We start from the raw sequence: 12159 nt of genomic DNA on the forward strand, positions 1-12159 counted from the left end.
CCATCCAGATCCTCCACCGCCTGTCGCTGCACACCATGGGCGTCTTCTACGGCTCGGCCGCCGCCGCCGCCGGGGCGGGCCAGCGGCCGGGAGAGGAGTCGGCGGTCAAGCGCCAACGAACGGGGGCGCCCGGCCTCCATTTCAAGGCCTTGCAGTTTTCCTGGACGTCGCTGGCCTTGGCCGGAGTCGACAATCACGGGAAGGTAAGCGCAATCGCGCGTTTTTGCGTCGCGTGGAAGGTCGCGCCAAAGCGCCACTCGACCGCTTGCGCTTTGGTCCCTTTCCGCCGCTAAGCAAGCGCGTCGCGCGCCCTCCGCCCTCAGCTGCACATGCTGCGAGTGTCGCCCTCTATGGGTCAAGTGCTGGAGATGAACACCACGCTGCGCCACCTGCTGTTCCTGCTGGAGTACTGCATGGTGACGGGCTACGACTGGTGGGACGTCCTCCTGCACGTGCAGCCCGGCATGGTCCACAACCTGGTGGACAAACTCCACGAGGAGTACATGAGGCAAAACCAGGCCCTGCAGCAGGTCCTGGCCACGCGCATCGTGGCGGTCAAGGCGTCGCTGTGCAAACTGTCGACGGCCACGGCGGCGCGGGCCTGCGACTTCCACGCCAAACTGCTGCTCATCGCAATCAGCTCCACCCTCAAGTCTCTGCTTCGGCCCCACGTGCTCCACACCCTGGACAAAAGTCCCGGAGACCGCCTGAGCGACTTCTGCGCCAAGAACGTGGACTCGGGTGAGTCGGCGGGCGCGGTTTGCGCGCGTGGAGCCGCGCGAACCGCGTGAGCAAAGTTGTCCGCCGCCGTGTCGGCAGACATCGACAAGGTGATGATCAACCTGAAGACGGAGGAGTTTGTCTTGGACGGGGCCCCGCTGCAGTCCCTTCAGCAGCTCATCCAGTGGGTGGGCGACTTTGTCCTCTACCTGCTGGCCAATCTGCCCAACCAGGTGAGCGGCGGGCCGGGCGCGGGCGCGGGCCCTCGGCCGATCCGCCGACTGACTTCCCGTCTCGTCGAGGGTTCGGTGGTGCGGCCCGGTTTCGGCTTCATGCGGGACGGGACCTCTCTGGGAATGCTGCGGGAGATGCTGGTGATGATCCGCATCTGGGGGCTGCTGAAGCCCGGCTGCCTTCCCACCTTCACGGCCACGTCGGACAGCCAGGACAGTTTGCAGCTGCTCTTCCGCCTGCTCACCAAGCTGTGGCTGACTTGTAAGAACCCGTCGCCGCCGTCCGTCCCTCCCTCCTCTTTGCGGCCCCCTCGCACCGCGGCAGCGGGGGGCCTGAGAGCGAAGCGCATCTGTCCCGCCGGTGACGGGCAAGCCGGAGCCCGCTTGCGGCGCATGATCGGTCACCCTCGATCAAATTCATCGACAGCGATTCTGACAACGGATTTGTCATTTGGAGCGGCCGTTCTCGCCGGCGGGAAATGACGCGGGTCGCTCTTGGGAACCGTTGCCGCGTACGGTAGACCGGGCGTGCCCAACGGCTCCCGATAGCGCCGTGCCATCCATATCTGCAAACGGAAAGCTCGCGCGGGGGCAATTAAGAGCATCTTTTCCCTTGGCCTCGTAACCGTGGCCACAACGTCGTCGGTCCTTTGCGCTTTGAGGCGGTTTTGGGCGTCTTCAAAGTGAGTCACGAATCCATCTTCGCGTTTGATTTGCACACGTGCGCGTTTATTTCCGGGGCGCCGAAGAGGGACGGAATTGGGGGGAGAAAAAATATCCCCGAATTGCCGAGACGTCTTAACGCGTGGCTTGCGCTTGCGCGCGGCAGGCCGGGACGACGCCCCCCCTCAGGACCCCGACGAGAGCCTGATCGACGAGTGCTGCCTGCTCCCCAGTCAGCTGCTGGTGCCTTGCATGGATTGGCTCCCCGTCAACGACGGCGTCATCGTCAAGCTGCAGGGCAAGCAGCCCATTCGCTTGCACTTTGGCAAAACGGCGGCGCTCGCCTCGTCCGACGCCCTCGCCAGGTAAGCGCGGGCCGAAGAAAAGTCACGGCTTTTGTCGATGCTAGGATGGACTTTCAGGTCGTTTTTGTTTTAGTCCCTGAAAGAGTTTTTCAAACCTGTTAGTTTGAATTCACGAACGCTGGCACCCGGGACATCTTGGAAAATCGTCGCATGAAAATTCACCAGATTTCCAAATTCACGAGCGCAAATGTGACCTTTCACTGCTGTAAAGAAAAAAAAAATCACCCTGACAAAGGTAGGTGGTGTATTTTGTGCTTCTTTTTGGGTGTTGAACAGATGGATTGGATTTCCCGGACACAATTTCCGACGGGAAAGAATTGCTTTTTGCTTTTGGTACACTTGGGGTGCGATCAGACTTTCCGGGATGGATTCGTCCAGGAAGAAAGAAAAAACAAAACCCTGTATTTTAAACGGGCTTTTCTTCTTTTTTTGTGCGCGCGCGTCAGGAGCGTCGGCGGCCAGAGGACAGACAACCTCCGATGCGTCCACATGGGCGTTTGTCCCACGGAGGAGAGCAAGGCCTGCACCAGGTGAGCGCGCGGGAAGCGGGACGGAGCCCCCGCGAGGGCGGACGCAGCTCATGGCCGGCGGCTGCTTGCAGGTGCGGCTGCGTGACCATGCTGCGCTCGCCCAACAACAGCAACGCGATGAAGCAGTGGGAGCAGCGCTGGATCAAAAACTGCCTGTGTGGAGGTCTGTGGCGCCGCGTCCCGCCCACGCTCGCCTGAAAGCCCGCTCGCTCGCCCGCCCGCGCCTTTTGCCACCTTGCCAAAAGCCGACTTCTCTTTGGACTCTCGAGAAGGAATCGTTCGCTCACCCTCTCGGGAGGGGCGGCGGTTCGAACCGCGGCGGGAGTGAGGCCGAGCGACGGGCCCGCGGTTGAAAACGATCCGAATAAAAGCAGCTCGCCAGTGCCGAGATTTGTGGGCAAAGCGTGGCGTCTCCATATGTCCCGTCGCAGCGTTGTTCACGATCGAGACAAATCAAGCCTTCGCGTCGGCCAAACGTCATTCGAGGAGGTGCGCGCCGGCCGCCGGGCGACTCGTTCCTCAAAAGAGCCGGAGACCGACGTGAGCGGCAGCACTTTTATTGGCTTGAACGGAGACCCCGTGCCCACGCCTCACGTGGCTTTGGTCAGCAGCTGACTGGAGAAGTCGTACAAATCTTTGTTGACTTTCTTCAGCGTTTGAACCTCCTCCTCCAGCTCGGCCACGCGCGCTTTGCCGTTCTCGCCGTCTCCCGCGAGCCACTTGGGGGGGGAAAAGAGCGACGGCCGGTGAAAAGGGCGCGGCGCGACCTCTCGCGCCGGACCGCGGCGACGCCCGCTCACCTTGTCGGTCGCGCCGTTCATCAAAGCGTCGAGTCTGTCGGCTTTCTGCAGGTAGGCCGGCTCCTCCTCCTGCCGGGAGCCAAAGAAAAGATCAGAAGCGAGGATTCGGCTCCCGGCGACGGACGCCGACCGTTCTTTCGGAAACGCCGAGCGCTCCCGTCCGTCGTCGGCGACCCTTCGAGCCGCCCCCGAGCAAAACGTTTGCGCTCGCGAGTAGGAAGGGTTAGGAAGCACCTGAGCGTGGAGTCCAAGGCGGACGCACGCTTCGCCCGATTGGCCGCCGTCGCTTTCCAGCTGGTGGCGGCTGAATCGCGGCAGGGGGACGGAGGGTCGCGAGTCGGGTAGGAACATGTTGGCGGGAGCCACCACGATGCTCGCGTTCGTCACCGGGCCTGAAGGCAAAGCAGAACCGGCAAGAGAGTCCAGGTCACGTCCGGCAGCCGTCCGCAGTCCGACTCGCGGCGACGTCTCGTCAAATTGATCGGCCGCTATTTTCGTTCATCGTCCGGCGCCCTCGCTGAGCTTCAAATCATCCCAATGTCAGCCTAACCGGCACTAAAGCTTTGCCCGTATTCCGTCAGAAGAAAAGATTTGCAGGCGTGCTCTGAGACTTTGGAAAACAACGCTCAACGTTTTGCCCAGGTTTTTTTTTTTCTCCCCTCCTAATTTTTCGAGCAAACCAGAAACAATCGCTCCACATTCACGGACAAGATAATTGCTGCAACCCCCACAGAAATAGCGGCTCCTCGCTGTCGGACTCTGGCGAGCGCGTCGTTGAGCCTGTGGCGAGTTCTGAACCGTACTCGTGCAAACTAAGAGTGCATCACTGGAAGTCAACATTGCTCCTTTGCCGTTTGTTTGCTTTCATCGTGAAACAATAAGCGGTATCTTTAGAATCCAGATGGTGTAATCTACTGCGAGACCTCGATCTACCGGGATCGTCCGTCTCGTTGGCGGCGGCGGTCCGACGACATCCACTCGTTCGCTATCGAACTCAAAAGTGAAAGGAGCCTGCGCCCGATTGGCGGGCATCCCGGGAGCTTTTGCCGGAACGGAAGGGAGGACAGGACACCTTTGTGAGCGAAGCAACGGACGCATTGTTTGCTTTGGACATCCCACAGTCGCACCGACTCATCGTGCGATCCCGACACCAGGAGCGTCCCATCCATGGACACGGACAGGCAGGTGACCATTTTCCTGTTGGGGGGGGGCAGCGTGTCAGCGCAAGAACTGAATTCCATCCCACAAGGGCTTGGGGTAATATTTGCCCACCTGTGTCCTTTGAACGTTCGCTTCCCCTCGCCGTCGCACTGGAACGATTTATCCGCCGCCGCGCCCTGCTGCAAACCAACTCGCACGTCAAAGCTGCTCCACATCCTCAAATAACAGCTGCATGGCTCATTCACGCCCAAACGCCTCTCATGCAACTGCCCTACGGTAGCGCCTTGAGATGAAATTTCAATTTTTTTTTTTGGGGTGGGGGGTGCTTATTTTGGACAATTTCCAAAAATGGACACTTCGCACCGACTCATCGTGCGATCCCGACACCAGGAGCGTCCCATCCATGGACACGGACAGGCAGGTGACCATTTTCCTGTTGGGGGGGGGCAGCGTGTCAGCGCAAGAACTGAATTCCATCCCACAAGGGCTTGGGGTAATATTTGCCCACCTGTGTCCTTTGAACGTTCGCTTCCCCTCGCCGTCGCACTGGAACGATTTATCCGCCGCCGCGCCCTGCTGCAAACCAACTCGCACGTCAAAGCTGCTCCACATCCTCAAATAACAGCTGCATGGCTCATTCACGCCCAAACGCCTCTCATGCAACTGCCCTACGGTAGCGCCTTGAGATGAAATTTCAATTTTTTTTTTTGGGGTGGGGGGTGCTTATTTTGGACAATTTCCAAAAATGCACACTTGTGCGCTAACACTTTTCTAAATCCTCAAGCAGACAGTAAATTTCCTAAAGACTTCCCGAAACTTCCGGTGTCGGCGACGTGCCACGAAAAAGCCGCGGAATTTCCGACTCCGCGGTCACTGTTCAACATTACGCCGCCTTCAAGATTCAAAGCTTTGAGACCATCGCGAAACTACTTTGCTTCGATACGCTTGCGTAGGGGGCCTGTTTCACTCCAAAGCTTTGTTGCAGAAGGGAGCGCGTCAGCCACAAATGGGCATTTGTGATCATTTCTGCCGATTGAAATGCTGAGTCAGCTCATCTTTTTGATCGCATTGCTCGTGGCGCTTTGTCCCAATAGAAACGCGACGCCCCGTGCCGCGATTTGCACGCACTCGATCAAATACTGGCCTTGACTGACCTGGGTGCCCAGAGAAACCTGGAAGATGTTCCCGTCGCTGCCGCCGCAGAACAGGAAGCGTTCGCATGGGTCAAGGGTCACGGACATGATTTCTACATCAAAGAGCACCGAGAGCAGGAGTTCGCCTGAAGACACCTCCCACAGCTACGCACACGCACACGCTAAGCTTGAAGGTTCTGCAGGAGATTGACTTGAAATGATGACATCAGTCTGACCTTGACCGTTTGGTCCAAGGACGCAGTGGCGACTCGGGCCTGAGCTCCCATCATGCCACAGTGGAGGTCTGTGATTGGCAGAGAGTGATGAGACAGGATGTGACGAGGCTCAGGGGCATAGCTTAAGTCCACCTGGATCACACTGCGAGACACACACACACACACACACACACACACACACACACACACACACACACACACACGGGGGTTTTGAGCGAAAGGTGGAGAGAGACTCTGGCTCGGACTTAGCCGGCGTGCTGGCCAAGTCCAAATGGACGCCAGGCAGTGCTGCTACCTGCTGAGACTCCACACCAGAACCACACTGTCTTTCCCTCCAGAAACAAAATGGCTGCCGTCATCGGTGAACTTGACACAGGTAACGTCCTGGTAGTGACGCGTGACCACATACAACAGCTTGCCTGTGGACACCTGGCCAACCGGCGAGCAGCGGCAAGCTCGTCAACATTACGTACGGACGGCCGGACCTGCAGACGACGACGACGCCGGCGACGGCAGCTCACCTCCCACAAATAAATCGCTTCGCCCACGCCGGCCGCCAAGAAAACGCCGTCCGCTGAGGCGCTGATGCACGTGACGGCACCCGGACAAACGATCTTCTGCTGAAGCTGCTCCTGCGCGCCGCCGCCGCCGCACAAACACAACGCACTTCATTTGAGGTGGATGGACAAGCCAGTCGTTGTTGAAACAGCAGAGAAGCACATCCCCCACCCCCTCAAAAAGTACAAAGCATAAGGATGGAAATACACCCAAACAGTATGGCCGCATTTTGCACGTGGCCGACTGGCGGGACTCCGGGCGGCTGGCGGGTGCCCAAACGAAGCAAAGGGAAGCTAAGCTGACGCGAGGGATGCGGAGTGTCGGCTCGCCTCTCGTTCGCTACCTTCCTGTGGATCTCCCAAACGTTGATGAAGTTCTTGGCCAGCTGCGCGGACAGCAGGTACTGGCCGTTGACGAGGCACAGCGTCCGGGCCGAACTGTTGCCGCCGCGGTAGGACAGCAGGCTGGAGCCGCTATGCACGTCGAACACGGACACGTTCCAAAGCTGAGAGCTCGCGTCGCTGCTCATCACCACCTCCAACGGGGCCGACATTTTGGGCCTCTTCTTGGAGCTGTGGCGTCACTTCCGTCACCGGAGAAAAGGACCGTGACCAAGACGCGGTTTTGTTTTTCATTGAAACTTTATAAACACTGCTGCACATCTCCTCGCACCAACTTTTATCGGCACAGAAAAAGTAAATAAATGAAAGTGAGAACAACGTTACAGTTTCTAAATGAGATGATATCACGATGTCATGTACATTTCACGCTTTAACTCTATGTAATCTGCGCGTGTATTAATAACTTGTTCGTTTTGTTTACAGTGAAATTTAAATTTATTTGTTCAATAAAGATAAAAAAGAACAGCAAAAAAATACAACTAAAAATGTAGCATGGGTGTTGGGCGAGGGAAGAAGAAGAGGACGACGACGAAGAAGAAGAAGAACTAGGCGAAGAGAAGAAGAAGAAGAAGAAGGCGAAGAAGAAGAAGAAGAACTAGGCGAAGAAGAAGAAGAAGAACTAGGCGAAGAAGAAGAAGAAGAACTAGGCGAAGAAGAAGAAGGCGAAGAAGAAGAACTAGGCGAAGAAGAAGAAGAAGAAGAAAAAAGCGGGGGAGGAGGGGAAAAGGAAGACGGGAGGGTGGGAAGAAAAAAAAAACTGCGGCGTTGCGCACAATTTTTCCGGAGTGCCTTTTTTCCCGCTGGTGTGATTTGGAAGGCGCCTGTTAGCGTTAGCTTGCGTTCGGGCCGAAGTCGAATTGCCTCTGAGACCTTGTGAATCTTTTAACGCGGCGGACGTTATTACGTTGTCATCCTTTCGTCGTTCCAGGTAAGAATTTGTCGGTGCCTCTTCCCGCCATCATTTTCTTTGTCTGCTCCGATGCTAACGTTAGCTGCTAGCTCGTGGCCGTCATCACACGAACGCGAACGCATTTTAAAGTCTCCCGAGGTCAACCTTAGCATAATCCGCCAAGTCGGGTTTTCATTCGCGTTGCGACTGTCGGTGTATTCTCGTTGGAAGTGTCACGCTCGCCTCCGTTTGGTCGAGGTGGCGTTCAAAATCACCAAATAGCGACGCGTGGACGAAACGCGACGGGCACTTCTTGTCACGATCAGACAAACTATTCGAGCGTTTATCACTCAGAGTTAGCATCATGTCGCAAATAAAGTGGCTTGTTGTTGTAGAAGGAAGGAGAAAAAAAAACCCGCCCTGGTTATTTTTGCCGTGACCCGTAACTCGCTACGGAGCGTTTTGCTGTTCAAAGTCTAGCCGCTCATGGCGTAGTTGTTTCGAGTAGTCTTGCCGAAGATACTCCGAGTCTGTCGCGACACGGGTTCAAATGCCGCTCTGTGCATTTTGGGGATTGGAGGTCAATTCGAGTTCCCGTACGTCGCTCAGGGCGTCCGAATTTGACTTTCGTACGTCTTTCGCCATAAAGGAGGGAATGCTTAACAGCTCCCCTGCACATGCTCCACGAAATCCCGAACCTCACACGCACAGGCCTGAGGAGTTCACGAATGAACGAACGCAAACTGTTTTTCGGTGCCGTTAGATGATCCAATGGGAAACCAATTTGGGGTTCCGTCAACGTTCATCATGGGAACTCGTTTCTCTACTTTGACTGATGTTCATCTTCAAGAATTGTGATCCTCAAAAGTAGCATATTTAAAGGGCAAATGTTTGAAAACGATGCACATAATTGCATCGGCAGCTGTGTACTCCAGGTTTATTCAGCAGAAGAATTGGATCAAAATATGTTGTTTCACACCTTTATTGTACTCATATGGCGTCATGAATACAGCATAGCACAAAATTAAAGTATTTTTTCCAGTCTCGCACTGCAAAGATGAACTTACTGGTCATCATGAATACATCAATTACGATGAAATACGATGGTCACCGGAAACACATACGTGTACACGATACTTCAGTCCTGGCTAGATAACATGGCCACAAGGAAACCTGACACGGTTAACATCATGATGTGTGTGTGTGTGTGTGTACTATTTATGTCAATAAACATAATATCAATGGCTACTCACCTCCTTTATTAATACGAAAGCATGTAATGGGAATTGAATGATGTGATGAATCTTTTCAAAACTATGACCTTATGACTTTATATCGACTTATAGCATTGATACGGCTTGACGTCCTCTTTGCAACCCCAAGACGACGCACCGTGTCATCTACGATCAATTTGACCAAAGAATCGACCGCACGTCATCGTTGGGCCTACCAGTTAACAAAAGTATGACTCCACCTTGTGACCAATATTTTATTCATAAAGTTACCATGCTTACAACTCGTAAATGATAGAACAACTAAGACTGTTTGAGAAGATTTTTCAGAGCGATTAGCCTTTCGATCTCAAGAGCAACTTCAAGTACTTGCCGTTAATCCCATGTTCTCGAAATGCCTGCATTTGATGAAAGTCCAGCCTTGAAGTAATCTACGGGTTTACTTCTCATTGTAGTGTTAGCGCCACCTACTGGCTAAAAGGAACGTGTTTTATGTGATATTTTTCTCTTAGCAGGTTAACCAAGAGAGTGTTTCGGCATTCATGAAGTTTGTGGTTTTCACAAAAGCCCCTTGCTGCGGCACAGCGCAATTTGCAAATAAAACGAGGCCGATTTGGAGGATCGAAACATGTGCTCGTGACATTTTGCACATTCATCAGGGCCGTCACTATTTTGTTTATTTATTGTGCAAAGGGAAAAAAAATGGCCCAATAGCGCACCCGAGAAACTTTGTTTTATTTATGTTTTATTCTTTGATGTTTTCCTCCAAGCAGGTTGACCTCATATTTGTTCAGAAGAGTGTCTAGGCTTTTATGATGTCGCGACGCAAAGTTAGTCCATTGTCATGGTAAGTTGTTGCCACGGCAATGTGCCGTTTCCCCAAAAAGCCTTCCTTTTTGCAGGCAAACTCATGACAATTTGGAAACGCGTCCGTGCTTGGCAACCGCGTCAATATTTTATTCGCTTATTGTGCGATTTTGAACCAATGGCTCGACAACGCCCCCGAACCAAGAACGACAAACCGTCGGAGGTATTTGTAGCAGCCCACCAACAAAAAAAGTCTCTTGGAGACTATGCTCAAGCTAACAGAAAGTCTGCCATTTGGAATTGGACCCGTTGTTCGGGTTCGGCCGTCAGACAATGTGCAAAGGATCAAGCAGAGCTCAAGTGATCAGTGGCAGAATACAAGACTGGATCGGCTGTGCAGTCGGTGCAGACAATCATCGCACCATTTTCAAGTGAGCAGTAGCAATGTTTGGAGAGCAAGTCCAAGTGTGCGCTTGCGCAGTAGTCCTTTCGAGTGTCTGGCGCCGTGGCATCGAGATGGGCGACAATGGTTCAAGTGAGTGCAGAGCCGGAGCGACCGTGATTATTGCGGTCACGCTGTTCCGCGGGCATGTGCAAAATTGCAACGAGCCACCATGCGGGTAGATTTGGGTCACTGTTGAGGGACTTAATGGTGACGGGGGAGAAGCCGTTTGGGCGGCCGCCTGCCGGATTTGATCGCACGGATCGGTGGCGCTTGCCTGAGGGCGGTCGCTGGAAAAGGTGGCGGGCAGGGTGTGGGGGGTCTTACCGCCGTCCCGTACGCAGCCGCAACGCGCTACACAGGCGGACCGGGCGCTTTTCAGGCCGCCTGCGTTTTGGGATGAGGGCAGACGTGGGAGAGGTTCGCCGCACGCCGTAACGCGTTCGGTCATTTCATTGGTCGGACGGGATGATCGGGGAAGCTCGCCAGTTCAAATGAAAAGCCGCGCGGTTCCGAACTCTCTCGCCGCGCGACTCGAGCTCGCTCCGCCTCCGCTCGTTCCATTCGCAAAAGGAAAATCCAAAACGCCCGCGGCACCGCCCGAATATTTGACCTTCCTTCAGCGTCTGACGCCGGTCCTCTTCGGGGCCTCCGTTATCGTCGTCTTTTCTCAAGCGCAAAGAGCGCGCGCGCGCGCGCCCGCGGCGGGCCGTCGCTCAGCCCTGCCACTTTGTTACAGGGACGGACGGGCTGACAGACATCCATCCGTCAGTCGGTCGGTCAATCACATGGCGCTGAGACGAGGACACGTCAGGTACTTGAAGGTGAGAGAAGCCCCCCGACGTGCGCGCGCGTGCGGCGGCCTGTGGCGGACGCGCAAAGTTGAACGCGATGCCTTTTGTGTCGGCAGGTGACCGTTTAACCCCAAGGCTGTGTTTCAGGTGTGCGAGGTGCAGGCGTCCCAGAAGGACGTCAGAGACGCTCAAGGAGCCGCCGCGGCCAAGGTGACTTTGCGCGAGCGCGCCCGCCCGCGTGTCGAATTGTTGACCATGTGGCGGCGCTGCGCCCGCAGGAGATGTACGACAACGGCTACGGCGAGCACGCCATGGAGGACGACAACGCCAGAACCAACCTGATCATCAACTACCTGCCGCAGAGCATGAACCAGGACGAGCTGCGCAACCTGTTCAGCAACGTGGGCGAGGTGGAGTCTGCCAAGCTGATCCGGGACAAAGTGGCGGGTACGTGGCCGTTGGCCCGCTCGCGTCGCGGCCCCCTCGCACGAGTAGGCGGAAGCGGCGGACGACGACCGCGGTGACGACCGACCGCCACGTGTACGCGGGGGTCCTCGTTCGACGGCGCCTCCTTTAAAAAGAGCGGCTCGCTGTTTTAAGCTGCCCTAGACCCATCGCGTGGATCCGCTGTCAAATTTTCAGCTCCAACGCGACGGGTATACGTTGGTCTCAGCTAACCTGATATAGATATTTTTTTCCCTTGGTCGTTCCGATTGAATGAAAAAGACATTCCTGACATTTCGATCACTTTATTATTGAAAAACCGAACGTTGCTTCCAGTCGGCGTTGCGGCAAATGCACAAATCCTGGTGACGTCGCTACGGTGCTCCGTTAGGCGTCAGAAAATACGATTGATTTTCCCCAAATAAAAGCAGCCGCGAGCGAAAGCGAACGAAACACGAAGACGATGGCGTCTCCGAGTTCACTCGTCCAATTGGAATGAAAGCATCCATCCATTTCCAACGGCGCTTCTCCCGAGAGGGTGGCAGCGAGTTGCTGCAGCCCATCAAAAAAAAAAAGGTTGGTGTGGAGGCCCGACGTGACCTTGAAGCGGAGGCGCTGACGTCACGACGGCCTATTTGAAGAGTTGCTCTTGGGAGGGACGCGCGCCGTTCAATTGGCAAAAGGAGGGCGGCGCAGATCGGCGGCGTCGCCTCCCTTCGGCCGCTCGAGGAAAGCCGCGACGCCGCGCTCG

At 55.3% G+C, this 12159-nt stretch overlaps 3 protein-coding genes across 8 annotated transcripts in view; 2 read left to right on the forward strand and 1 right to left on the reverse strand.

Moving 5' to 3' along the window:
• Positions 1-2917, forward strand: part of med16 (mediator complex subunit 16) — an 8427-nt gene extending 5510 nt beyond the window's left edge. The window contains exons 9-15 of one of the 2 annotated variants that reach the window (XM_019855846.1): positions 1-203; positions 324-741; positions 820-953; positions 1023-1215; positions 1783-1981; positions 2428-2511; positions 2583-2917. The exon at positions 1-203 is cut by the window's left edge and continues 1 nt beyond it. In XM_019855846.1, the coding sequence (XP_019711405.1) occupies positions 1-203; positions 324-741; positions 820-953; positions 1023-1215; positions 1783-1981; positions 2428-2511; positions 2583-2864 (1513 nt within the window). In that variant the 3' untranslated portion in view covers positions 2865-2917. The remainder of the gene's footprint in view (positions 204-323; positions 742-819; positions 954-1022; positions 1216-1782; positions 1982-2427; positions 2512-2582) is intronic. The other variant, XM_019855847.1, reaches the window with a different exon arrangement.
• Positions 2918-3054: 137 nt separating this feature from the next.
• Positions 3055-7287, reverse strand: wdr18 (WD repeat domain 18). Of its 3 annotated transcripts, none has more exons than XM_019855849.1 (11): positions 6743-7287; positions 6363-6473; positions 6137-6270; positions 5842-5983; positions 5627-5770; positions 4981-5045; positions 4860-4905; positions 4384-4462; positions 3546-3703; positions 3312-3380; positions 3055-3230 (listed from the first exon to the last, which is right to left on the reverse strand). In XM_019855849.1, exons 1-11 carry the CDS (start codon positions 6950-6952, stop codon positions 3102-3104), a joined length of 1287 nt encoding a protein of 428 aa, XP_019711408.1. In that variant the 5' UTR covers positions 6953-7287; the 3' UTR covers positions 3055-3101. The 3 variants fall into 3 exon arrangements, with proteins under 3 accessions (XP_019711408.1, XP_019711409.1, XP_019711407.1); XM_019855848.1 differs by having other exon boundaries at positions 3056-3230; positions 4981-5048; positions 6743-7286; XM_019855850.1 differs by lacking the exon at positions 4860-4905 and having other exon boundaries at positions 4384-4508; positions 6743-7286.
• Positions 7288-7526: 239 nt separating this feature from the next.
• The window catches only part of LOC109506859 (ELAV-like protein 1), a 9214-nt gene continuing 4581 nt past the window's right edge, over positions 7527-12159 (forward strand). Inside the window, exons 1-4 of one of the 3 annotated variants that reach the window (XM_019855869.1) lie at positions 7527-7728; positions 10910-10994; positions 11112-11174; positions 11243-11411. In XM_019855869.1, coding sequence (XP_019711428.1) covers positions 10959-10994; positions 11112-11174; positions 11243-11411 — 268 coding nt within the window. In that variant the 5' untranslated portion in view covers positions 7527-7728; positions 10910-10958. Of the gene's footprint in view, positions 7729-10909; positions 10995-11080; positions 11175-11242; positions 11412-12159 lie in introns of those variants that run through there. The other 2 variants (XM_019855871.1, XM_019855870.1) reach the window with 2 other exon arrangements.

This window comes from Hippocampus comes, unplaced genomic scaffold (assembly GCF_001891065.2).
Source record: "Hippocampus comes isolate QL1 unplaced genomic scaffold, H_comes_QL1_v1.1 scaffold463, whole genome shotgun sequence".
In the NCBI taxonomy this organism is placed as follows: domain Eukaryota; kingdom Metazoa; phylum Chordata; class Actinopteri; order Syngnathiformes; family Syngnathidae; genus Hippocampus; species Hippocampus comes.

Bases quoted from the DNA above. Each gene is read 5' to 3' on its own strand.
- wdr18 (XM_019855848.1), bottom strand. From the start codon at position 6,952: ATGTCGGCCCCGTTGGAGGTGGTGATGAGCAGCGACGCGAGCTCTCAG. The intron at 5,771-5,841 runs GTCAGACTGATG...GCGTGTGCGTAG, and splicing joins CCTTGGACCAAACGGTCAAG to CTGTGGGAGGTGTCTTCAGG. The intron at 4,463-4,859 runs GTGTCGGGATCG...GGGACGCTCCTG, and splicing joins CCATGGATGGGACGCTCCTG to GTGTCGGGATCGCACGATGA.